Below are 27,799 nucleotides of genomic sequence, written 5' to 3' on the forward strand. Positions count from 1 at the left end.
TGACCTTGATGTCCAAAAAATTCACTGTATGCACACTGATGTCGCTGGTAAAGGCTAAGTTGAGCTCATTGTCATTGATACGTTGGACAAATTCCAACGCCTGCTCCCTATTGCCTTTCCATATAATGAACACGTCATCAATGTACCGCCACATGTGGGCTACATGGGCATCATATAGGGCCTTGTGTTGGCATCTGAGGAAATGCTCCTCCCACCAGCCTACATGTAAACATGCATAGCTGGGGGAGAAGCATGCCCCCATCGCCACACCCCGTTTCTGTCTATAGATCTTAGTGTCAAACAAAAACACATTATTGTTCAGACATCTTCTAATCATTTCAACCAACATTTTGTTGTGCTGATACATACCGATATTTCTTTGGTCTAGATAATACTGTGCTGCGCGGATACCATCTTCGTGTCTAATACACGTATAAAGTGCAGAAATGTCAAGAGTCATAAAAATCATATCTGGTGACCATTTGACAGTACTGAGTTTGAATAAGAAGTCTCTTGAATCCCGTAGATATGTTGGCAAAGCTGTAACAAATTCTTGCAGATAATGGTCGACGTACTTCGATGTGTTCTCAAAACAACTGTTGATGGCAGAAATAATAGGTCTGCCTTGCAGAGGATCTAAGCCTTTGTGGACTTTTGGGATGAGGAAAATTGGGGCAACACAGGATGTTCTTTGTGTAGAAATTTGAATTCATCTTTTGTAATCAGCCCCTCTCGTTGCCATTGTGATAGAGCGGTTTTGTAGTCAGTGTTTATTTTACGCACTGAAGTTCCATCACTGCGCTCATAACAAGTTTCATCTGCCAATTGTCTGAATGCCTCTGCACGGTACGTTTCCTTGTCCCAAAGAACAATGTTCCCTCCTTTATCTGCATTATTGATGACGAAGTTTTTATTGTCCTTCAACTTTTTCATTAATTGGAAATATTCTCTTGTCTTTCCACTGGCTTTGGTTTGTGATCTACAAGTGTTTCTGTATAAACATTTTAATTCATCATTTACCCTCTCGTGAAAAATATCGAGAGCGTCTCCTGGCATGATTGGGACAAATGTCGATGGTGCTTTAAATGGACTCTTTCCTGGTAGTGAGATGTTCCTTCTTCCTGCGCCACAGTTTGGGAACACATGGTGTTATCCTGATTGTCTCTTAAGGCAAGAAGTGTTGCTAAAACTGGCATTGTTCCTGCTGCCAAACTTGTGTTTGCCTGTGGCGTTGGTGGGATGTTTTTGGATACATTGCGACCATGGTTTTTGATTAGAAAGAACTTGCGTAGTTTTAATTTTCTAATAAACTTATACACATCGACGCGTGTCTGGACATAGTCAAAATTACTCTCCGGACAGAAACTGAGACCTAATGATAGATATAAAAAAATCTTCACAACTTTTTGTACGTGAATGTGAAATATCTTCCTCTAGATCTCCTGAAAATATGGGTTGTATTAGGACATTTTCCACACCCTATTTGCACACTTACTATAGCTGTTTTGCCGCTGAAAGTAGGCATTCAAATGTATTGTGAAAAGCCACAGGGAAAGCTGATATATATCAGGAAAGTTAAAAAGGAGTGAGTTCAGCACCCTTTAAATGGCCACCACCATGGGACTTACATGCTATTCCCCTTGATTCTAAATCAACAACCACTGAGAATCTGCCTTCTTCCGTATTTTCTCTGGCAATAATTCCATCTGATGTCATCAATATTCAACATAATGAATACCTATATCTGGATCTCCCATGCGTGCATACTGATAAAACTTATTGGGAAACTTAGATGCGCAGAATATTTTGTGACATAAGCACTTTGGTTGCATATCTCTCCTTTCGCTTGATTAAAGCAATATCACAAACACAAGTTATTTCCCACAAGTCTTTAGATTCCACCATGATATTTAGCAAGATTTTTACCGAGCGCTTCACTATAGGCTAAATGAGCCAATAAATAACATATGCACATCTGGGTTTTAAAAAAAACAGCACTTCTCCAGACAATATATACATTTGCTCTACTTTTATTTGTTGTAATTAAATGAAACGCACTAAAATTCACTGAAAACATTCCTAGACAGATATACACACATTAACAAAGACAATATGATCACTCTTTCTAAATAAATGCCTCGTACCCTCATGATCAATGTGGTTATGTCAATACTCTATTATGCAACTACATTTATTACATACCACAATTTTGCAAAATGCAAATCTTACTCATTAATATGTTTCTGTTGGAATATTAAACCAAAATTATAAAAATGTGCAAAAGAGTAAGATATGAATGGCTGAATAATAGATGAAGTGGCAAAGGACTTATGCAGACGGTCAATCAATTGCCACCTCTTAATCTCCACTCACGTGAGTGCAAAGATTCGGGTGAAGGACTCTGCCTTCCTGCTGAGATAGGATGTCCTCCCAAAGTGGCAGCTAGGTCGAGGACAGATGCTCAAGCCCAGAAGGTACTATACTTTCCTGGCCCTATCTGGAGCCACTAGGACAACTTGGGAACGGTCATTCCCAATCTTTTTCAGAACTCTGGGCAGGAGAGGCAGAGACGGAAGAAGTGCCATGTTCTATCCCAATCAAAATGCATACCCTAACAAGTGTTCTTGCACAAACTTCAATGAGCAACATTTTTGATACTGTGTGTTCGACGGTGGTGAAAAGATCTAGCCTGTGTTCTCCCACCTACTGGAAGATGCCCTGTGACCCTTGGGGCACAGGCATCATTCATGATGTGGGGCGAAAGGTCGCAGCTCTTGAAAGTCTGGGGTACCGACGGACAGAGCGGTGCCTCCCGTCCTGAGCTGTTGCCAGGTGAGGTGAGCCTGACTATGCCGGCCAGTTGATTTGCCTCGCCCACGCTGACTGCTCCAAGTAACACTACCAGCAGCTTTTTGGCTTCTGCATTTGGAGCGATGCCATGCACCAAATTCTTGGACCCCTTCTGACATCCAATTGAGTTTATCTACAGGTCCTACTCTCATTCCCCTTGGACCTTGCCTTATATCGTAATTCTGAATCTTGACACTGCAATATAAATAATTGTAACCTGGTCCTGATGATGGCCTAACACTTATACAGGCCGAAACGCTGTCGGCTTCCACAGCGGAACTCTTGGCGGCTGCCCCCCTTCACGGATACCCCATTCGAATATTTTTGGATTTTGTACCATTAACTGTTAGGGTATCCTAAATATGTAAAGAATTTTAATCCCATTTGTTTTGTGCTGCGCCGTCACTATCACTGTACATACTATATCACGTGTCACTTGCGCCATCACAATCCATAATGAGCACTTGTGCACAGTATCTTGTAGGTTACATGCCATTCAATGTAACGCAGTACTACCGTTCCATGTGCTTGTACATATGAAGTTTAATATGTCAAACATGTATATGAAAACAAGTTACTTACCTGTAACTACAGTTATCCAGTATTGGTATCTTTCATAGATTCACATGCCTGAATCATTCCCCGTCGTCGAGGCGGGAGTCCCACGGTAAAAATATATATACAATAGCAGTGCCTAAAACCATTAGTAGTAGGCTAGAAAAGGATAAAGGCCCAACTAGGCCCAAAACTTAGCAGCCTATCTACCTCATTATGTAAAAAGAACTGAAAATGTAGCCTCAGCCAATCAGCTAACCTCACCCTCTAGAACCTTCCCAGCCCAGGCAGTTCTCCTCAGATTTTCCCAGCACAAGTGAGAAGTAGTATCCAAAATAAAGAACTGCCCTGCCGGGGAGGAGGGTGGGTGCATGTGAATCTATGAAAGATACCAATACTGGATAACTGTAGTTACAGGTAAGTAACTTGTTTTCTTATCCAGTATTGGGGTATCTTTCATAGATTCACATGCCTGAATCAGAATAGCAAGCAGTAATAACCATATCTGTCGGTAGAGGAAGGTGGGAGACAATCCAAAACCATATATCCCCACACAACCTGGAAGGTACTAGAGCAAGAACATATTTCAGTACATATGCATAATCATGAAAATACCTTCATATAATATACAGTGTATTAAAAAACAGTATTTCAGAATAAATTTAACAATAGAAAACAAGAAAACACCATTAAAGTCTAACCTCAGTGAAGAAGATGCTGCAACACTGCTTCTCCCACTGACGTATCTTCATTTACCACCGACTGCAGGCAATAGTGCTTGGTAAAAGTATGCACACTTTTCCATGTAGCAGCACGGCAAATGATTTCCAGGGTCACTCCTGCAAATAGGGCTGTAGACGCTGACATCATCCTGGTGGAATGCGCCTTAACCCTTCTTGTCAGGGGTTTGTTCGCTTTCTCATGGCAGAAGACAATGACAGAGGAAAGCCATCTGGCTATAGTTGCCTTCGTCACGGCCTGACCACGGGTAGCTTGGCCATAAGCCACAAACAGTTGGGTAGATTTGCGCAAATCTTTTGTCTTTTGTAAATAGAATTTGAGGCATCTTTGGACATCCAAGGAATGCAGCATCCTTTCGGCTGGAGTCTTGGGGTCTGGAAAGAAAGTTCTGAGTTTCACCGGTTGATTGATGTGAAACTGAGTCGGAACTTTGGGAATAAACTTAGGATGAGTTCTAAGTGTCACACAATCCTTGGAAAAATGTAGGAAAGGTTCCGATATAGTGAAAGCCTGTATCTCACTTACTCTTCGGGCTGAAGTGAGGGCCAACAAAATAGCCACTTTCCAAGTCAAGAATTTAAGTTCTGCTTTATGAATTGGTTCAAAGGGTCTTTTTAGCAATTGAGATAACACAATATTGAGATCCCACTCAGGAGGAGGAGGCCACACTGGAGGGAAAACTCGAAATAAACCTTTAAGGAACTGTTTTATTAAAGAGGAAGAGCATAAAGATGGTTTGCTGTAACTCTTTCTGAATCTTGATATGGCCGCAAGGTGAACCTTAATGGAAGAAAAAGCGAGACCTGATCTAGCCAGAGACAGCAGATAAGGTAGAATCTTCTCCGGAGGAGCCTGTAGTGGATGGACATCATGTTCTCCGCACCACAAACAGAATCTCTTCCATTTGAAGCGATAGGTTCTGATGGTAGACTGGGCACGAGCCTGAGAAAGAACAGCTCTACAATCTGGAGAAATCTCAAGGTCCTTAAACTCTAGGAAGTCAGGAGCCAGGCGTGCAAGTGCAGCGATTGAGGATCTGGATGCAGTATTTGACCTTCCTCCCGTGTTAGCATTGAAAGTGTCGGCTTGAGGCGCAGTGGAGGTTGATGAGAGAGTATTAGAAGCTCTTGGAACCAATACTGTCTCGGCCAGCGAGGAGCAATTAGGATTAGAGAGCAACGCTCCCTCTTCATTTTCTGTAGAACCTTTGGAATGAGAGGAATCGGTGGGAAGGCATACGCAAAAATTCCGGACCACCTCAACAACAGGGCATTTCCTCTCGACCCTTGCTGGTGGAACCTGCTGGCAAAATATAGGCATTTGCTGTTCTGTTGTGTGGCAAACAGGTCCAGCGTTGGTGTGCCCCAGAGCCGAAAAATTGTGTCTACTTGGCGTTGTTCGAGTTCCCACTCGTGACATCCTGAGAACGACCTGCTGAGATCGTCGGCCAGAGAGTTCTGAATTCCCTGTACATGCTCCGCTCTGAGGGAAATTTTGTGATGGATTAACCATTCCCACATTTCCTGCGCTTGCAGTGACAGGGCCAGAGATCTTGTGCCCCCTTGTTTGTTTACGTAAAACATGCTGTTGGTGTTGTCCGTGCGCACCAGCACTGCAGAGCCTGCAATTCTTGGCAGGAAGGCTCGCAAGGACAGAAAAATGGCCCTCAACTCAAGGCTGTTGATGTGTTTGTGCTTGTACTGATGAGACCATCGTCCCTGCACTTGAAGGTCTTGTAGATGGCCTCCCCAACCCTCCATGGAGGCATCTGTCGTCAGAGTAAACTCCGGTATGGTCTGAAGAAATGTGAGCCCCGGAGACAAATTGTTCTTTGACGCCCACCATAGAAGAGCCTGTTTCATCTTGGGCGTGACCTTGATGCGGTCTTCGAATGATCCGTCTATCTGCCGCCACTGCCCCTGCAATTCCTCCTGGAGAGGCCTCATTCTGAGTCGAGCTAGTGGGACTAGATGGAGTGCAGAGGAACACATCCCTAGCAGGGAAACAAACTGTCGGACCGAAAGAGACTTTCTTGTCCTTATTTGACTTGCCAGCTTTGTGATCCTGTCCTGACGAATTTGGGTCAAGAAGGCCTTGCACTGAAAAGTGTTCAATACTGCTCCCAGAAATGTCAGAATTTGTTTGGGTTGCAGGTGAGATTTTTTGACGTTGAGGGTCAGGCCCAGATTTGAGAACATTGATAGGGCACTTTTGACCGATTGTCTCGTTGAACTTTTTGTTGGACTCTTTATTAACCAATCGTCGAGGTACGGGAACACTTGTATTCCCTGTGACCTAAACGCAGCTGCAACCGGAGCTAGAGTCTTGGTAAAGATTCTCGGTGCAGTTTCAGGCCGAAAGGGAGCACCTTGAATTGAAAATGGACACCAGCCACTGTGAATCTCAGATACTTGCGGTGATTTGGGTGTATGGGAATGTGGAAGTAAGCGTCTTCCATATCCAGGGAAGCCATGAAATCTCCTTTCATGAGGCAATTGAGGACATCCGTGAGCGTCACCATGCGGAAACTCTGCTTTTTCAGATATTTGTTTAAGTTTCGTAGATCCAAAATTGGACGCCACTCTCCTGAAACCTTTTCCACAAGGAAGAAGCGAGAATAAAACCCTTGATTTTTCTGGGATGTTGGAATTCTTTCTATCGCATTCTTGTGCAGCATCTTCATGGCTTTCATGTATAACAAATGAAGACGAGGGGGGGGGGGGGACCCCTGGGCGGTGATGTTGGAGGTTTCTGCAAGAACTCCAGAGTGTGTCCGTGTTTGACTATGTCCAGAACCCACTGATCTGAAGTTATCTTCCGCCACTGTTGATAAAAGACGGAGATCTTGGCGCCCACAGGGAGGGAAGGAAGGAAGGATGGTGTCCGGCAAAACTCACTGGCGCTTATTTGAATCGCGTCCCTGGTAGTTAGAACGTCGTTTCCCTCCTTGACGAGAGAAACCCGCTGATGATGACTGCCGATAGGACTGTTGGTAGTACGGCTTATTCTGAGTTTGATACTGGCGGTTTTGCTGATTCTGATAATGTCCTCTGGAAGAAAAACCACGGCCCCTTGCTCCTCTGAAAAAACCTCGCTTATACTGTAGTGTACCAAGCGATTTGGCCGTATCAGTATCCGTTTTGATCGCAAGCAATGCTTCATCTATGTGCTTGCCAAACAATAACTCTCCATCATAGGCCATGTCAAGTATTTTGGTCTGGACTTCAGGTCTGAAAGAAGTTGCCCTGAGCCATCCTTGCCGTCTGAGAACTGCCGATCCAGCCAATTGTCTAAAGGCTGTATTAGAGATATCTAGGGCGCAATCGATAATCTCTGAAGCCGCCCGCTCGCCTTCCATGACAACCTTCCGGACTTCTTGAACACTGTCCTCGGGAATAAGGTTGATGAATTCCGACAGATCTGACCACATTTGTCTGTCATAACGTGCTAAAATTGCCAAAGAGTTAGCAATCTTAACAGTAGCAGCGGCATTAGCTGAGAACTTTTTTCCAATCGCATCCAATCTTCTGCCCTCCTTGTCAGGAGGTGTTGAAATTGGTGCCGCTGGATTCTTGGACTTTTGTTGAGCCGCCTGTAAATCTACTGAATCAGGTCGTGGGTGACCGATCAAACACGAAGGAGTATCCGGTGGTGCTCGATACTTCTTGTCAACTCTTGGAAGAACCGCCGGGATGGAAGCTGGCGTCTTCATTATGTTAATCCCTTCCTTCCAAATATATTCAATGATAGGGATAGATCTGGATACCCTTCTATACCCTTCTTTGAAATCATGGAGAAAACAGTCAGTCTGCTCAACCGAAACTGTAATTTGAAATCTAGCAGCTGCTCGGTGCATGATGTTATGAAAACCTATGTCTTCTGGCGGAGAATCTGAAGGTTGTGGTAAATTAGGAGAGGGCATAGGAATGATGTAATCATTCCATGGTTCCGTAGGCGTGGAATCCGGAATTTCACCATCCTCTCTTTCATCCTCATCTGGAGAGGAGACGTCAACATCATCACCCACAGTCCCGGCGCCAACCTCCTGCCTTGGAGACTGTGAAGGATGTGGGGGGGAATTCCTCGGCAATTCCACTGGCACAGGATTCGTATTAGGCAGAGTTGGCGGAAACCTCTGACGATAATCAGCCAGCATGGCCTGCAAGTCCTGAATCAGACAAGACGGAAGATGGGCCGTGTCTTCTGCGTGTTGTGGCTCATGATGACAAGGAGTTGCTAAATTCTCCTGATAGTAATGAACATCATCATCATCTTCATCCTCTTGATATTTTATGTGCAACTGGGATGGGTGATGGGCCACTCCAAAAGGTTCTTCATCATCCCCTTCATCATCAGAGTCTTCCTCCACGTACTTTTCCAAAATATGTGAAGGCAAAAGGGGAGATATATGAAAGTAACTCTGCCTCTGAAATGACTTCATCTGGAAATGGGTGTATTGTACCCTTACAGGAGATGTGGGCAATAGATGCGTAGACGGCATATTCAAAGAAACCAGTGCTGCTGTCGACGGTAGAAGAGAAACAGATGCGTTCGTCAACGGTATTGTCGTCGACGGCATCGTCATTGCTGTTGTAGTCGACGACGAGGCCTTCTTTGAAGTCGTCCTCGTAGACGAATCCGTCGACAGACTCTTCGTCGTCGAGCCTGTCGTCAATGGAGCTGAAGTCTTCGTCGACGGGCTCGTCGTCGACGGGGTCGTCGTCGACGGGGTCTTCGTCGACGGGGTCTTCGTCGACGGGGTCTTCGTCGACGGGATCTTCGTCGCCGGAGTTGTGGAAGCCTTCGTCGACGGGGGAGCCGTCGACGAGGACGTCGACGGAAGTGATGACGAATGCTTCGTAGACGGTGATTTGGTCGTCGACGGAAGACCCGTCGACGACGGGCTTTTCCCCGATGATTTTTTATCAGATGAGGAAATCCTGACGGACATCACAGGAGACGTAATTGCTGAGGTGGTAACCGTACTTGAAGAGGTAGAAGACGTAGAATAGGTGGTGACAGTAAGAGAGGACACCAAAGAGACAGCTTTAGTGCGGATTGTACTCACAGTTGGTGACTCTGTTGACGCAGCACTCTTTGTGGAATCAGAGGTTTTGTGAGAGAGTTTAGGTTTCTTCAGTCTCTCAGGAGAACACCTCTCTTTGGAACTGGCTCTCTTACTTGAGGTAGAGGCTCTGTCCTCGTCATCTGTGGCAGACGACTTCAACCACAAAAGAACTCTTGCCTCTCTATCCCTGATGGTCTTAGGAGGGAAGGTTCGACATATCCTGCAATCCTTCACAACATGTGAAGGGTGCAAACAGTAAATACAATCAGAGTGCTGGTCGTCCACATGTACCCTCTTCTTGAAGCAGGAACCACAAGCCTTGAAAAGAGCCTTCTTTTCAGACATCTTGAAGAAATTTGAAGAAAAACTGAGTAGGCACTCAGGGAGACTCCCTTACACACGAAGTGCGGTGAAAATCTGAGGAGAACTGCCTGGGCTGGGAAGGTTCTAGAGGGTGAGTTTAGCTGATTGGCTGAGGCTACATTTTCAGTTCTTTTTACATAATGAGGTAGATAGGCTGCTAAGTTTTGGGCCTAGTTGGGCCTTTATCCTTTTCTAGCCTACTACTAATGGTTTTAGGCACTGCTATTGTATATATATTTTTACCGTGGGACTCCCGCCTCGACGACGGGGAATGATTCAGGCATGTGAATCTATGAAAGATACCCCAATACTGGATAATTCCCTTTGGATTTAATTCTCAGTAATTAACTGTGCCACATGTATTTGACCTTTAAATAACACCCTTGTTTGAGACACTGTTGTATGTTACAGATTACTGCCGTAGTCTCCTTGGGGTATATGGGCTACCTCCTCTAGTCTGATACTGCCAGGTGAGGTAAGGCATCTTACTCGTTATCTATGGGTATGACCAACATATGGTAACCCACCAAACTGAGGCAACTGGTTTCTGTAGGTTGTATACCTTCTAATTGCACTACTAAGTGTGTTATTATTCTTCACTTCATCACCACTGATTACGCAGTAGCAATAGATATCTAGGTCCTGAGGAAGGCCAAGATCCTACTGATCACACTGGCCGAAACATTAAGACATGTTTACTAGATAGATGCAGTTAATATTTCCAAACTGCACATGCACTGTTTTTAGCCTTGACACCGAGAGCTAACTAATAAAGGTCTTTTTTCACTTGGTAGCCATCACTCGAACACTACAACGCTTTACATCTGTTCGATTTTAGTAGATCCTGTATTCAAATAGCATCTCAAAAACATCCCTGAGCTCCTGCCTCACAGTGAGGGGTTGTAGCCCTTGGCTGCACTAGGGGTTGCAGCCAAGATGAGAAATCCCAGATGATGAAGCATGCCACTTCGGTGGGTGATGGTATTCAGTCCTTTTTAAAGGATTCCCCCAATGTATAACTAAGAGCCTTTTGCTTGTGCCATAGGTCTCTAGTGCTTTTTTAAACCTGTCAGACCCGCGGATAATCAGTTGTTTTGTAATCATTCATGATGTGTCAGACAGCACCTGCTCAGTTCGTCCACTCTGGTGTTCAATGACCCTGCGCGGTGATTCGTGATCAGGAAAATGCCCTGCCCATTCCAGCCACCTCCAAAGGAGCAGAGCCACCTTGCGCTTCTGTGGAGTCCAAAGGCAAGTAAAAGGGCATTTTAAGTGCCTCAAATTTTGGCAGCACAGCCTCCTTGAATGCTTAGATCTATTATATGGTCCATGACAGCCTGGGAATTTGGGGCATGTTGGGCCAGTTGAAGAATTTTGGGCCTGAGACCTCAAAAGAGTGTGACCAATATTGTGACACCGTGACACGTTCTCTTTAGAGTGGTACAATAATAATCCACATTTGTAAAGCGCACAATCACCAGTAAGGGTCTCTAGGCACTGGGGGCCATCGGGAAGAGTAAGCAAGCTATTGCCCAGAGTCACAAGGTGCTGGGCTAACCTGCCGCCGGTGCTGGGGATCGAACCGTGATACCAGCAGCGGTGCGTCCATTGGGGCGTAGGGGCGTAGCCCCACCAGCCCATGGACCCGCCGCTGCTGCAAGTATATTAATAATTGTCCAAAACAGAACTGAACTCAGTTGTGTATTTTTTAAATTAATTTACAGCAATTATCCGGCCCGGGCAGCACCCGACTGAAACGGGATGCGCAGGGGGCTGGGCCGGGCGGCGGGGCTGGTCTGTGAGTGACAGTCCAGACCAGGTCTACGTCAGAGTCAGGGCTTGCAGGCATACCTAATGCGCATATGCTGCGGTGGGGCTAAAACTTGCCCGCGCATGCGCAATGATAGTTCCCCCATGATATTAGTGACAGGGGGGTGCTGGTTAAACCAGGCAGGAGCCCCGGCGTTTACACTGGCGACAGGGCGAGCAGCTAGTGTGCCCCCCCCGAGCCAATCCATTGGCCGGTCACCGTGCAGCAGGGCAGGGCAATCCATTATTGGATGCCGCGCTGCTGACGTAGGATCCGGTTCTGGGCCCTCCTCGTGGTGGTGTGTGGAGTCAGTGGTCGTGTGAGCATCACCAGCCTCTCTGTGCGAGCAGTCGTCCCTGGCCTGGAGGGGCTGCGAGAGGAGCAGCAGGAGCCCTTGGCAGACGTCGTGGGGAAAGTTTCCAAGATGCCGATTCCTGATTGCCGAAGAAAGACGGTGAGTGCCCTCGGCAGCTTTATTTCACAGAAATGCTGACTGTTAAATTCTGGTGAAAGCCAAATGGAAACACTACAGAAAGATGTGTAATGACTGCGTTATCCCAGGCGTTTCTTCCATGTACTTGGACCCAACTTTATAGCTGTAGGAAATACCATGTGATAATACTTTATGGTAATGCCTTCAGATTTAGCATATTTAGCTTAGGTTTCAAAGTAGTGACCCTCGTGTCCAGGAAGTGGGATCGTAGGGGGGTATCGGTACACAACTGCTGCAGCTGTGAGTCCTACCATAGGCGGAAACCATGGTACGCCTTCTGAAGCTTACAAAATGGATGCCAAATAGCCAGATTATGACTTGCACTTTGAACCTGGGGTCTGATCATTAATGACTTTGAGATTGCACAGGGTTTGCAAATTTGCAGTTGCTCAATTTTCAGTAATTTATTCAGGATTGGTGAACAACACCAACAAAGTTCATTGCATTCCCTAATTATGCATGTGCAAAAGGTCCTTTGCACAGTTGGCACTTTATTTTCCCTACAGCAAATCATGGGTGCAAACATCAGTAATGGCAGCTGGCTAGTAATCCATTTTTCAGCGAAAATGGAAGTTTGTAAGAACAAATCAGGACAAAGTCTCATCATGATCTAGGCCCTGCCTGATATAGTGCCAACGTATTACATCCAGACAGAAGCTGAAGTGGGAGAGATTTAAAATTAGGAAATAGTTAAATATGCAGCTCTTTAAAGAACACTAGCTCACATGCAGTAACACTTTATGTCTGCTCAAAGAACCCAGCTGCCTGATTAACAACAGAAAATATCACATGGTAGTATCTTTTGTTTTGAATGAAATATAAAAACAGCTGACATCTGTGAAATATGACACACTACTGTTGCGCGATGTCACTGTACAAAGAACGCCCAAAAACAAAGAAATTCTATTTAACTTAATGTTTAATGCGAAATACAATGATATATCTTATGCACCATTGATTAATGATGAGAAAAGCAATGTACATCCTCCTCGCTTTTAAATGTGGCTATTTCACTAAATGTCGATTCTCAGGTGCCCTCAGGCACCCGCCGTTGTACCATTCCATGAAACGATTTATCACAGCTAGAATCTGCGGAGAGGCCTGAATGCACCTAATAAGGCAGTTATCTGACCAAATAATGAACCCACTTCTCATCACGCGCCGACAAGAGGCGCGTGGCCATTAGCTGGCGCTGGCGGCAAGGCGGTGAAAGCCCTCTGTCAACAGTGAAATTAGTGCCTGTCAGTGATCTCAACTCACGTGAAAAAATATCAGGACGCCTTCTGTGCCCCATGAAGGAAAATTAACTTGATGAATTGCCCAAGTGACATTTATAGACACAGATTCAGGCCTGTCAGTCGCTTCCTATCGCTTCTGGTAAGTGGCTGACAGTTTCCTGAAATGTAAAACATATTCCATTGAACAAACAGAGCGTGAGATTTGGGGGAATATTAAAAACTCAAGTCCTAACTATGTTGGAGGTATCAGTAGATAGAGTTCTGGCTATGGGTTCACTAGAGGAAGACTTCCCTTGTGCCCTTAACTGCTGATGCGCATTGCACCTTTCAGATAAATGTTTCCCCTACCTCGCATAACTACAAGATTAAAACCTGGAAATGTGGTGTTTCAGTGGGCACAGACCTCAAGCATGCAGTTAAGTGTTTTTGTTGTCTTGCTACAGACACCTGTAATGGACCAATATTTAAACATGTGCTTAGAGCAGACATTAGGCCTGTCCCTTGCTCATGATTGGATGACTTTCGTGTCTGTTTGAGTTCCATGACTTAATTCCTGCTCCCCCCTATTCTTGCGTTTGTGAAACCATAGGGGTTGTGAAGAATACAAAGTGTTTAACAAAGTGTATCACACGAGCCAAGCCCATTCGTTCCGCCTGATATGAATTACTCGAAATCAAAATATTGCCCACAGCCCTGCTCGCTGCCAGCACACACGGTCATGATACCGCCCTAGGACACGAAAGTGTGGAAGAAAAGGTTATGCTCTTCTTGGGGTACGTATGTGTGAAGGGAAAGCAGGAACCTGCAACTACTGAAAGGAGAATAATTGCCAACAACGAAAAATTAACCCTTATGTACTAAAAACGTTGCACATCCCTATACATAGTCGCCCCGTAGCTCCATACATTTTCCTCAAGAACCTAACACAAGGGGGGCGTGGCTTACCGGGCGATCATGGCGGACGTGGCTTCTTAGAGCTCCCGCCGGCCCGACGATTATCCTACCGATTCTCCTGGCCCCCGGACCCGGAAAGCATATCGGAGTTGGGGCACAGGTGGCGGACGGCTCAGGGCGCATTCCGGTGCCGGGACTGGCGAGCCGCGACCCTCCCTGGTGGTGAAGTGAGCTGGAGCGGCGGGCGGCCTAGAGCCAGTCGGCCGAGCCGGGGCCTCGATTTTGGCGCACCCGGATGGGGGAGCTCGTCCTGGGGTCAGCGGCGCCGCTTACCTGCCACTATCCGGCGCAGCCTACAGCGGGCGGACCTTCACGAGCCCCCACTGCCCTTCCACGCGGAGCAAGCACGGTGTCCTGGTGCTGAGGGGCGCCTTGGCGACGCTGCGGCCTACCTGGCCTTGGAGGAGCCGGGGCCTCGAGTTTGGCGACCCCTGCCCACAATCGCCTGCACGGATCCTTGGCCCGGAGGTGCAGGCGCCTGGGAGCCCCGGGGACCGAGGGGCCAGGGGCGAGCCCTATCTGGTCTGCTGTCTCTCCCAATCCGAGGATCGCCGGAGCGGTGGGGCCCGGAGGCCTGGACTGCAGTGGCCCGTGCCGCATTGGGGGTGCCCGGCGTGGACCTGGTGCCGACCCTCGGCGAGACCCGACGAACAGTGAGTGTTGGGCCCCCCCCCCCCCCTACAAATGGTGATGTGGTGACTGCGTGACTGCTGAGGGACGCTGTGCCCGGGGGGGTCATTGGGGGCCTGGCCCAGACTGCCGGACCTGGGGGGTCCCCTGGCGGCCGCTGAGACACACGAGGTACACCAAAGCCAGCTGGCATAGAGCGGAGGGTGCCCCGGGAGAGGCTTGCACGCGCTGGGACCTGGCCTGCGGGGGTCGGCGGAGTCGCGTCTGGGGAACACCCCCCCCCTTATCACCTGGAGTATACGACAGCCGGGGGCGTGAGGAGGCCATCGCTTGTGAGGGTGCCCTGCTCTTGATAGCTGTAGGAGTGAAGGGTGCCCCGCCGTCAGCGGCCGCCGGCGCGTTTGGGGACGACTCGGCCGGACTCAGCCTTCGCCATGACCAGGGGGGGAGGAGGGCCCGCTAAGCAGGGGCCCATCGACAAATTCACGGAACCGCATGGCGGGGCCGGAGCGCAGGGCGGCCAGGGACCGGGGCCGGACAACGCGGCGCTGATGGCAGCTATCACCCAGTCGAGGGACATGCTGGATGCAAAGATTGGGGCTGTTGGGGCCGATGTGACACTTCTAAGGCAGGACCTGCGCAATGCAGTGGAGCGCATCACTGAAGCGGAGTCCAGGGTCTCAGTTGTGGAGGATGATGTCGGGACCCTGAAGAGGAAAATGGCGGCGATGGAGAGTATCCAGAAGGGTCTAGCACTTAGGGTGGAGGACGCCGAAGGGCGGGCGCGCAGGAACAACCTTCGTTTTGTGGGTTTTCCGGAGGATTGTGAGAAGGGGGACATGGGACGCTTCCTTTCTCGATGGCTGGAGAGCTGGCTCCCTCCGGATACCCTGTCCAGATGCTTCGTAGTCGAACGCGCGCACCGGGCCCTGACGCAGAAACCGCCGACAGGTGAACGACCCAGGCCGGTGATCGCCAGGATTCTGAACTTTCACGATCGAGACGTTATCTTGCGAGAGGCGAGGACCAAGGACTCTCTTTCATTTGAATCCCACAAGATCATGGTCTTCCCCGACTACACCAAGATGGTGCAGCAACAGAGACGCTCTTTCCTAGACGCCAAGGCTAAACTCCGGGGCCTAAAGATACAGTACTCCTTACTCTATCCGGCCCGCTTGCGGGTGGTCTTCCAATCTAAAACTCACTTCTTTGAGACGCCGGAAGATGTTTTCAGGTGGACAGATGAGACAGTGAGGGTCAGGCCGCATCCCCAACCGGGCCTTGATCCAGGCCACACGAGTGATTCCTCGCAAACCCAGAGTGATCACCAGGCCCGTAGCCGGAAGAATAGGAAGTCCAGGTCCAGGCGCCGCAACGCCTCTGACACTGGGCGCATTCCCGCTGAGCCAGCTGATCCAGACGCTTCGGGGGGCATTGGATGAGGTGCAATGGGTGGTCCTGACCGCCTACGGTTACCAGCCGCTCCAGCGGTGGACGGGGTTCCACTGGGGCCTTGCATACCTGGGGACTGCAACATGTGCTAACTGTTACGTTTTCTGACTGTCCCGCAACAGGTTCAGACTTTGGGACGGGTTCGGGGTGCTCCGATACAGGGGCTGCTAGCCTCCTGCATAGTTGGGAGTAGATAGGGGGAGGTGGGAAGCGTTAGAGTAAGGGGGTGTTCGGGATCCATTGGTATGGTAGGCTTTGGGCGCTCTGTTTTGGGCCCGAAGCCGCCCATATCGCGACAGGTACTTCAATGTTTGGTGAGGTATAGGGGGGGGAGAGGGGGGCAGTTGGGGAGATGGGTTGGGGGACAGGTTGGGGTTGGGGTAGTTGGGGGGGTAGGGGAGGGTGGCACAGTGTCTGCTTTACTTAGGCTACTTTCTTGTGTGTGTGTGTGGCTCCGAGAGCCCGGGTCCTTACATCTCCTCCCCATTGACTATGGTTGATCACCAACGGTCAGGCCTACCAAGGGCAAAATTGCGAGTGGTGAGCTGGAATGTCCGGGGGATGCTGGATAAAATTAAGCGAGGGACGGTGCTGCAGCTGGGGAAGAGGGAGGGGGCGGATGTCCTCCTCCTCCAGGAGACGCACCTTCAGGGCACCAAGACCCTTAGTTTACAGAGGTATGGTTATCAACAGGTGTTTCATGCCGGGTTTGCAAGGGGGTCCCGGGGGGTGGCGGTCCTAATACACCGAAGGCTCGCATATGTACACGAAACTCATTGGGTCGATGCACATGGTAGATACGTGTTTGTTAAAGGAATGATTGGGAATGAGCCGATGGTCTTTGGTAGTGTGTATGCCCCACCCCCGCTGCAAGATGCCCTTATTGAGAGGTTGTTCGAAGTGTGGATCGGTATCCCGGATGTTTTGGCGATTGTGGGAGGAGACTGGAATGATGTGATGGATGGGCGGATGGATCGCTACAGGCCCGGCAGGGAACCCCAGACAGCGGCGCCGACGAGGCTTCATGGCCTGGCACAGGGCATGGGTTGGACCGATACATGGCGCTACCAGCATGCCTTGAGCCGAGAATACTCCTATGTGTCGGCTGTGCACAAGTCCTTCTCTAGGCTAGACTACCTGTTCGTACCGACTCCTTGGCTGCCGAGGGTCGCTGCCACAGCCGTGCTCCCCCGTGGCGTCTCGGACCACTCCCCCGTGTCCCTGGACCTGCTGCTGGACAGGAGGCGACAGCCCTTTCGTTGGCGCCAATCAGCGTGGCACCTACAGCAGGATGGATACCGCACACGTTTGCGCGAGTCTATCTCCGATTATTGGGCAGAGAATGGCGGGCCGGAGGTCGACGCCGTCACCCAGTGGGAGGCGATGAAGTCGGTGCTCAGGGGAGTGGACATTGCCTGGTGTGTGGAGGCCCGAAGGACCCGTCTGCGCGAGGTGGAGGAGGCGGCGGGGCGGGTTCGGGACCTGGAGAGGGACTGTACCGCGAGTGACACGGACGAGGCGGTGGGGCCGCTCCTACAGGCACAGCAGTTGTACTCCTCCCTGCTGCGCAATGAGGCGCGCCAGCTTTGGCTGGCCACTCAGAGCAGGATCTATCAATGGGGGGATAAATCCAGTACCATGCTATATAGACTTTGCCAACACACCTTCCGGCCCCAGGCTCTGCCGGGCATTAGGGATGTCCAAGGTGTCCAGTTGGCGGCCCCTGAGGCCTTAGCTGCCAGCTTCGCGAGGTATTATGCCGATCTTTATGCCCCCCGCGAGGTCCTCTCTGCGGAGGATATAGACAAATTTTTGGCAGATCTCCCGCCGCGCGCCCTCCCAGAGGAGGCCAGGGATCGGCTGGACCTTCCCCTCTCTTTGGAGGAACTGGGCACGGCACTTGGGGAATTGAACACCGGTAAAGCCCCGGGACCGAACGGATTTCCGTGCGAGTTTATGAAGACCTTTCACATCCAGCTGGAGGGGCGCTACCAGTTGGCACTGGAGGCGGCCAGGGAGAGTGGACTCCTACCAGCGGATTGGCGACACGCAGAAATTGTTGTTTTCTGTAAGCCAGGGAGGCCCCCGGAACAGCATTCTTCGTACAGACCGATTTCCCTCTTAAATTTCGAGGCGAAAATATTGGCCAAGGCCTTGGCCAACCGCCTTCTCCCGTACATCACTGACTTGGTACACCCTGACCAGGCGGGGTTCATGCCCCATAGAGCAACTCGGCACAACATTCGCCGGGCGCAGGTGGTGGTAGAGACAGCCCGGGCCGCCGGGATCCCAACGGCGCTCCTCCTGGCAGATATCGACCGAGCCTTTGACTCGCTCAGCTGGGTGTACCTTAGGGCACTGCTGTCCCGCCTCAATCTCGGGCCGGTCTTCCTCTCGTACTTGAGCTTGCTCTATACGGACCTGACCGCGTCGGTGCGGGTGGCGGGAGCGGCGTCCGAGTCCTTCCCCATCGGACGGGGCACCAGGCAGGGATGCCCTCTCTCCCCCTACCTATTCGCCCTGGCCATGGAGCCTCTGGCGGCGTGGGTGAGGATGGATGCGCAACTCCGGGGACTGGAATGGGACATGGGCCCCTCCGACCGCATTGCGCTCTACGCCGACGATGTCCTGTTCTTCCTCACGGACCTCAATAGGTCCGGACCCAGGGTCCTGGAGATAATGAAAATCTTCGGGGAGGTTTCGGGATTGTATCTGAATGTGCAGAAGTCCAAGCTGTGGGCTCTGGGCGGCGGGGACGGGCCGGGTGATTGGGCCTTGACACTGCAGAGCGCGGTGGGGGGCCTCATGTACCTGGGTATCTTTCTTACAGATGTTCCAGACTTGGCATGGGAGCGCAATGTGGTGCCTGTGTGGGACAGGGTGCGTTCGGACATAAAAACCTGGTCCAGAATGCCGCTGAACATATATGGCCGGTCGGCGATCTTTAAAATGGTGGCCCTGCCGCGCCTTCTATACCACTTGCGGAACCACCCATACCCCATTGCCCCGCAGTGGTTTCGCCAAGTGAACGCCGCCCTAAGTCAGTTCCTTTGGGCTGGGGGAGTGGCGAGAGTGGCTCTCCGCACCTGCTTTCTTTCTACGTACTGCGGGGGCCTGGCCACCTCAGACATTTTATCATACTATCAGGCGGCGCACCTGCTGGTGCTCAACGACTGGTGGTATGGGGATCGGGGCGACCCGACTTATGCCCTGGAGCGGTACCTGATGGATCCAGATACGGTCCACACCATTCTTTATTCGGCAGCTATCAGGAAACGACTCCCCATGGTCACTCAGGTGGTCTTCCGGGTGTGGCGCGCTGCCTTGCGCCGCATGGGATGGTGGAATAGATTGACGGGGGAGACCCCGCTGTGGCAGAACGGCCGTCTCCCGGAACTGGCGTCCCTACGGGGATTCAGGGGCTGGGATGATATCGGTATCTCCACGCTCGGCAGCGTCCTGAGGGGCACCACCCTTAAGTCTTTCCAGATGTTGCGGGAGGAATACGACATGCCCAAAACTCAATTCTTTAAATATTTGCAACTACGCCATGCACTATCTCCCTCCCTGGTGGGCTTGGAATCTCTGCCCGAGTTCAGCCCCCTGGAGGCCAAGGTGTTCATGGGGGAACTAGAGGAGAAAAAGATTTCCAATATATACCGAACTCTGGTCACGCACTGTTCCTCCTCTCTTGATGGGTTACGTACTGCATGGGAGAGAGATCTTGGTGCGTTCGAGGAAGAGGACTGGAGAGAGGCCCTGGAGGCCCCTAAGGGGGCAGCCATTGCGATGCGCCTCCGCTTTATTCAGTTTAAATACTTACATAGGGCCTACTTTACCAGAGAGCGGTTGTGGAAAGCAGGTTTGATTGCCTCCCCCGAATGCTTGAGATGTGGCCGGGCGGTTGGAACGTTTGTCCATACTGTGTGGTCATGTGCGAACCTGGCCAGGTACTGGGTGGGGGTCTGGGACTGTTTGGCTGAGGTTCTGGGCTGGGACCTTCCCCGAACACCGCAGCTTGGCTTGCTTCATGTTATGGAACAGGTGGGGGGCAACATTTACAAGCGTCACTTACTGGTCCTGGGCCTTACTGTAGCCAAGCGGGACATAGCCAGGGCCTGGAAGGACCCCAGGGCCCCTTTGTTGGAGGTTTGGAGACGAGGATTGGACTTTTGCATGGGACTTGAGCGCCCGATCTTTGAGGCCAGGGGATGCCCCCGGAAACATTTTAAGATATGGAAAAGATGGGCGGAATACAGGGGGCTGTGGCTGGATCCACCGATGGCCCAGGACACTGGGGAAGACCTTTAACTACTGTACCCGGGGCGACAGGGAGTACGCACACTGGCTATTATTATTTTCTATGCCTTGAGATTAGCAGACACTGGGTGGAGGGCGGGGTTGGGTCAGGGGAGTTAGGGAGTTGGGGGGTTGGGTGTTTAATGCAATAATGCTTGTACTGAATGCATATCCTTTTTTCTATATGCTTATGCTCATTGGTCCTGCGTTGTGATGCGGGACGATGTCCTTATACTCTGTGCAATGTCAGTACTTGAAAAAATAAAATTTTGTTCTGAAAAAAAAGAACCTAACACAAGTGTGCGACAATTGACTAGGCCACACACCAATCGAGCCTTTTTAGCATGAATTGCACCACATAATTGATTTTGAATTATTAATTACTTGCTCTTCAGTCATGATTTTGCATAATTCCCTCTTTGCTACAGTACGGTTTCCCCAAGGTTTACAAAAAACAAAAAAACAGGTGGCATTATTGGTACTTTAAAGGACAAAATACATTTTAAGCAGTTCTTTGCTCAGCTGTGGTACAGTTTAATTAACTTTCAGCTTCTTTGTGTGTGTTTTTTTCTTTCTCTGCTGCTTGTTCTGCGTTGCAATTTATTGTATGGAAAGCTGGGCCGCCTCGGTCACGTTATTTAGTGAGGGACGGGCGTTTGTGGGAGCAGCGGCTACAGTTTAATCTCTGCTCGGGCAGCATTTCTTGACATAAATCTATTTTCAATATAGCATCGAGCATGCATGCTGAGGCATTAATGGACATCTAAATACTCCAAGCAGACCTTGGATCCTTGGCAGGGAGGTGGTGCATGAATCCTGTAAATCCATGCGCAGAGGCTGGCATTCAAAGCGTACTGTAATGTGGTGCAAAGGGCACAGAAGTCTAGGCATCACTTCTGTATTCCTAGTGGATACATATGACTCTATTCCAGGGCCCAGGCTGCTGTTTTATGCGATAGTACCACTCCCAATGAATACCAATACTGCATGTTGTGGTACTTACCAAGTGCATCTATGATTGCCCGTTCCAAGTTCTGCATGGGAATTGAAGTTATCATTATAATACAGCTTTCATTTCTATGTTCTGATAAGCAGAATACTCTAGGCCTGGTTCACAAAGGAAAACTTTTTTGTTAGGTTTACAACGGCTTGCTATTCACAAAGGGATTTACGTGTAGTATCTTTGCAAGTGCGGAGTCTGTTAGCCCAAAACCGGTATCAGGATGCTTATTACCGGTTCAGGGAAGACCTGGCTTTGCAGTTCTGGCTGGACTGTTCTCATGAGGCTCAGGGTCAAGACTGATTTGCATATAGCTGGATCCAGTAGCGGTGCGTCCATTGGGGATCTATGAAAGTGCTGATCTCTGGGACACTACAGCGCATACCTAATGCATATACCCTTTGGCTGGCCATTGCATATAATAATACGTCCGCATGTTTTAAAAGCCGCTAATTAGTACGTTGGTGTTATTTTGACATGTGTCGCAAGTCACTTCGGTTTGGTGCAAAGGTTAGAAGGTTAGACGCATGATTTCCCAAAAAGAAATACCTCAATAAAAAAACTACCTTTAAAGAGTAGACTTATTTTCAATGCAAAACAGGAAAAGTCACACATGTAAAACGAAGTTCAAGGAGGGTTGGGTCCATGTCAGATTCCCAGATACTGCTTTAAAATAGCTTACATTCAGTGAATCTAAACCAAACTCATTTACATCGTCTGCGGTTATCCTGAAAATCTGGCACGGATCTGGCGTTCCTGGGACTATGTTGGACATATCCCCTTTAAAATCATGGCAGTGTAAAACTGAATGTTTCCCCACACTTTTATGAGGTCGACAGAAAGTGCACACTTTGAAGCTTGTCAGCGTTACAAAGCATTGCATCAAGCATTCTTTGCAGAACAATTTTCCCACAAAAGCTTTTTTGCAAGCAACTTTTTCCACTAAATGTGAGACTTTGTGGGAGTTGTTTCCCATGAACCTACTTTCTGTAAAACATATCTTTACAGTCTTCTTCAACGTCAGACAACTAGCAAAGCTTTAATAAAACGTAATGACAGTTGTGGAGAAATACCTTGCAGCTTTGTTTATCTGTGACGTGGAAACTTTCATATGTTTTTCTCTTTTTTAAGCTCTTGTTAAACAGTCTATAGTTTGGGACCAGTCCAACATCACCTTTTTCTTTTCTTTTAATAAATCGGATGTAAAATTGATCATCGCCATAATACAGGGACTGTTTGAGTTTCAAATGCACTGCTATAGAGTGTGAGAGGGTAGGAACCCATTAATCAACATTAGACTTGAAGAGGGCGGTGGGGAGGCCATTGGGGCCTGGTGAACTGTCTGGTCTTGAAGTTTTTAGAATATAATGTGAACCATGGCTACAAGATAATTCAGCATCTGTGGGGAAGCCCAATCTCCTGGTGATGCGGGCAATCCAGTTTATACCAGAGATTGAGTTACCTGGTTCCTTTTAATGCTGGCAATTAAGGTTATTTATAAATTGCCAGAATGCCTTTGAGCACCCCTGGCGGCACATTTGAATTTGACGTACTTGCATTCAATAGTGACTTCTTCGTGTGGCCCAAGAACCTGTTTAGCTCTATTTTCTGCTGTTCCAATTTTTGCATGTACCATATTTTACTGGTAAGAGGTCTACGCATAGGTACATTTCAGGCTATGTTGGGGCCTAGTGTTAACATGAACTTTGTAAGATCAGGACAAACAGTGTCACAAGTTGTTTGCGGAAGCCACTCTTCTAGAAGATGTGTAATTTCAAATGAATCAACAATGTCAAAGAACCCTGCTGGGAGAAAAGTATAGTCAAACACCGCATTTCGATAATGTGCCAAGAAATGTGTCTGTTTCAGCGGCCTGTTGCCAGGGAACCTTCCATTCAGAGAAGGAAAATTTAATGAAGGTAATGTCTTGAGAAGTCTAAGACCCCTGGGTTCATGCCTTTGAGGTGCAACTATTGTCCTGGGAATACCCCAGAAATTGTCAGTGCATGTAAGACATGGACGATCCATCAAATTGTATTTCTAGTTAAGGTTAAAATCCCCTGTTAGAACTGGTCAGTCATCTCTATCCCTGTTGAGTAGTGAGCGAAGTGTTGTTTCAAGGCGCGCTGTAGTATGTGCTTTAATAGTACTGTCAGACTGGAGATAAATACTTATCGGTAGGAGTCTGGAGAGAATAGACTGCTTTCCCTGTGATATGCCCAAATAGGCCTGTGATATTGCATGGCCTTTGTTAGATAGATATTCAGATCCCCACTGGCTCTACCCTTACTTAAAGGTTTAATAGCATTAACACAGAAACTCGGGAAGCACAAGGCAGAAGTGGGGTCACAGCACCATGGTTCAATTGATGTTAGCAATGCCAGATGTATGATGTTAAAATACCTTAATTTAGTTAGGTGTCATAAAAGGCATGAGAGAAAAGACGCCTCTTAAATGCACCCCATCGTGATTTTCTGTGTAATCTGTAATGACTTCTATTCAAAATCGAGACAGCTGTGAGGGCTGTGAGGGCTGTGAGGGCTGTGAGGGCTGTGTGGGCTGTGTGGGCTGTGTGGGCTGTGTGGGCTGTGTGGGCTGTGTGGGCTGTGTGGGCTGTGAGGGCTGAGAGAGCTGTGTGGGCTGAGAGCTGTGTGGGCTGAGAGAGCTGTGTGAGCTCACAGCTATGTGGGCTGAGAGAGCTGTGTGGGCTGAGAGAGCGGTGTGGGCTGAGAGAGCGGTGTGGGCTGTGAGAGCAGTGTGGGCTGTGAGAGCAGTGTGGGCTGAGAGAGCTGTGTGGGCTGAGAGAGCTGTGTGGGCTGAGAGAGCTGTGTGGGCTGAGAGAGCTGTGTGGGCTGAGAGAGCTGTGTGGGCTGAGAGAGCTGTGTGGGCTGAGAGAGCTGTGTGGGCTGAGAGAGCTGTGTGGGCTGAGAGAGCTGTGTGGGCTGAGAGAGCTGTGAGAGCTGTGAGAGCAGTGTGGGCTGTGAGAGCTGTGTGGGCTGAGAGAGCTGTGTGGGCTGAGAGAGCTGTGTGGGCTGAGAGAGCTGTGTGGGCTGAGAGAGCTGTGTGGGCTGAGAGAGCTGTGTGGGCTGTGAGAGCTGTGTGGGCTGTGAGAGCTGTGTGGGCTGTGAGAGCTGTGTGGGCTGAGAGAGCTGTGTGGGCTGAGAGAGCTGTGTGGGCTGAGAGAGCTGTGTGGGCTGAGAGAGCTGTGTGGGCTGAGAGAGCTGTGTGGGCTGAGAGAGCTGTGTGGGCTGAGAGAGCTGTGTGGGCTGAGAGAGCTGTGTGGGCTGTGAGAGCTGTGTGGGCTGTGAGAGCTGTGTGGGCTGTGAGAGCTGTGTGGGCTGTGAGAGCTGTGAGAGCTGTGCGGGCTGTGAGAGCTGTGCGGGCTGTGAGAGCTGTGCGGGCTGTGAGAGCTGTGTGGGCTGTGGTTCCCAATGCTTTGTGAAGGCTGTTTCCCAACTGCTGTGCAACTTCTTCTACTCTTAGAGCTGAGATTTTCATGAAAGTCTTATAGTCTGAATTCAGCACCTGAGCGTAATAGGACGAAATGTATGAAGCTCTGTGGTTATACTGAATAAGCAGCTACCTATGTTATGCCATCTATTAATGTAATAACTGCACTTTCACAATTGCTTTATTAACCTTCCTGCTTTCTCAAATTTGCTTGAAAATGCACGATTTTTCTTCTTTTTTTCCCAAAATTTTCGTGGGGGGGGGTAATCCCCCCAAACCCCCCTTTTGGGGTTCGGGCTCGCTCGCTATGGTGCTGTATGCAAATCACTTTGCGCCCCACCACTTATAAATGTCACCCACCGCCCCTGCGTGATACCCACATTCCGGAGTCAGTCGCCCTAGCCGCTGCGCCACACATCTTCCACAATGGGGTCCAGTCCTACTTTGCTTTCTTATGCTTGCGCTTGGACTTACTGGAGAATTTCGAGAGAGGTATAGTAGTCATAGGAATTACTTTAAGATCAGGACTAGGTCAGCATCTTAAATCAGGAGTGAGACTGACATGAAGGCTGTGACTTATTTATGTGTTCTGCAACATACAGTTTAACCTACTGGTCTAGGATCACTGTTGAGTACACGGTTCACAACTTAAAAATTATGTCCCAAGCACAGACACCAAAGAAATACCGTGTGCGGGTGGGTCTTTGACCAACATCTGCTTCCTGCATTCGCGACATGGCTTGAAACTTACCGTTTTGGGACACTGTTCCCTAGCACACTGGTGAAATCATTTAGAAGTCATAGGCAGAACTGACAAAGTTAGGAAGAGAGCTCCGGATCTGTGTTGGAAAGCGTGGAAAGAAAGAAAGTGACGTCAGCATGCAAGGGGGTGCTTATATGCGCTTCACTTCTGGGCAAGTATGAAACCAGCGCAAAGCCACCCCTCGCCACCACATGGCCCACGAGAGAACAGCTGTAAAAAGTTTCTGGATCTAATGTTGAACCTGGGGAGTATTCGAAGGTGGGGAATATGCAGTTAAAAATATCCATCAGTATAGAGATTTTACAATAGACAAATGTGCATATAATGCTCACTGGCCCAGGAAGCCCACGGTTACATAAGTGATAAGTTGCACAGTTGATTCTAAAGAATTGCATTGTCTAACTCATTCGGTAAATGATCAAATGTTGCTTTGATCAAGACAGTAGGGGCATTAACTTGATGCACTGTTTCTAAACGTTACACATTTTGTTATTTGGGCAAACCCATACTAATTTGTGAATTACGCCACTGCAGAATAAATAGACACGCTCTAAATTAAACTGGTTAAGATTTAGGGGAGTGGATCTCCAGTTTCTATACTATTAACATATTTGTTTTGAGGCCAAACCTATTAACTTTCTGATGTGTGACCTTAAAAGTGAGGTACAAATTGTAACCCTGACAGGAGAGCTAGGAAGCCACAGTATGATTGTGCAACACACTGGGCCATTACAAAAAGAATGAAAACAAAGTAAGGAAATGCATCATTTGGCCCAATTGCATTTGAACAGTTAAAGTTTTCATTTGTTAAGTAAACCGCATTACGTCATAAACAGTGATGTTATTCTTAGAACTGGGGTAAAGTACTTGGAGGAATAAAAAAAAATACATTACCAAAGCGATTGGTTGAACAGAAGAAACATTGAAGCTCTTGGCTCCCCAGTCCTCAAAACTGGAATACTTTCCCTTCTCGAGCACATACTGTTCTCCAGTAAAGTCTGCATTTTCATAGGCAACCCATCTGCAAAGAAAATTATACATTAGAGGCACAGAATTGGCAACCGTATGTTCAGGTACGCTTTAAAAGATGTCATACCTCAACTCACATTCGTAGTTTTTATTCAAAACGGTAAATTGCTTACAAGAGTGAAAGTGTTCAACAGACAATACTGAAATTAAACTGTTAAAATAACCCATGGAGATGTGTGTGTGTGTGTGTGTGTGTGTGCGTGTGTAGGGTGTACTCTATAACACCCTTTTAATTGGTTCAATCCTTACACAATAACAAATGGGGACATCATCTCATCACCCCTTCCATTTTAAAGGGCCCATCCAGTGTAGAGAGAAAAATACAGTTCTCTTTTACCCAGTCTTGCATCTGTAACTATGGCCAACTATAGGCATTCCAGAATGTTCCTTTGTTTATGATGTCAGTTGGGCATCTTAGACCGATTGTGATGTCATTCACCGGATGGCTCCTTTAAGCATTTCAGAGGCAGTCCTTAACATACACTTCGAATCCCCAAAATGCCAGGGGTACCAGAAGGGCCCTCACATACCCACCTTTTGTCCCCAGTGACATCCCAGGAAGTAAAATCCTTTGGTTTTTGACACTTATTTCCAGGGAATGCTGTCACATGACCTTGATGACATCACAATAATTGACACTGTTGAAGTTAACAGCACATAATGCGCACAATTATACAATAACACAACAGCTACTAACACAAATCAATGTCTATATTATATACCACCCATTCTAAATAGGGTTATCACGTGATAGGAACATCACACATTTCTCATTTTTACTGCATGAAAACATAGGAGTTTGTTCAAAGTAGAAACACTGGGAACCCAATGTATTTAAAATAAGAAACAACCATGAGTTATTGTTTCCTCTGGTGTGTACCGCAAGAATAAAATATACTAGTTAATATCATTGAAATACATTATAAAAATCAATAGTGGTTTTATCCATCTGCATTAATTCAAATAGATCACATTTTGAGTGCGAGCTATATTAACTTATTTCTTATCACAGTTACTACATTTTCATTATGATCACTTGTAAGGCATTATCCATTCGTGCAAATCATAGAGGTGACTTTTTTTTTATTGAAACGCATCATTTAA

General features: G+C 48.3%; 1 protein-coding gene across 3 annotated transcripts in view; it reads right to left on the bottom strand.

Moving 5' to 3' along the window:
* Window positions 1–27,799, bottom strand: part of CRYBG1 (crystallin beta-gamma domain containing 1) — a 1,049,447-nt gene that overhangs the window by 90,799 nt on the left and 930,849 nt on the right. For all 3 annotated transcript variants that reach the window (XM_078648430.1, XM_078648432.1, XM_078648431.1), the window contains one exon: window positions 26,561–26,687. In XM_078648430.1, coding sequence (XP_078504556.1) covers window positions 26,561–26,687 — 127 coding nt within the window. The remainder of the gene's footprint in view (window positions 1–26,560; window positions 26,688–27,799) is intronic.

The sequence above is a fragment of the Lissotriton helveticus genome, chromosome 6 (assembly GCF_964261635.1).
Source record: "Lissotriton helveticus chromosome 6, aLisHel1.1, whole genome shotgun sequence".
NCBI lineage: Eukaryota > Metazoa > Chordata > Amphibia > Caudata > Salamandridae > Lissotriton > Lissotriton helveticus.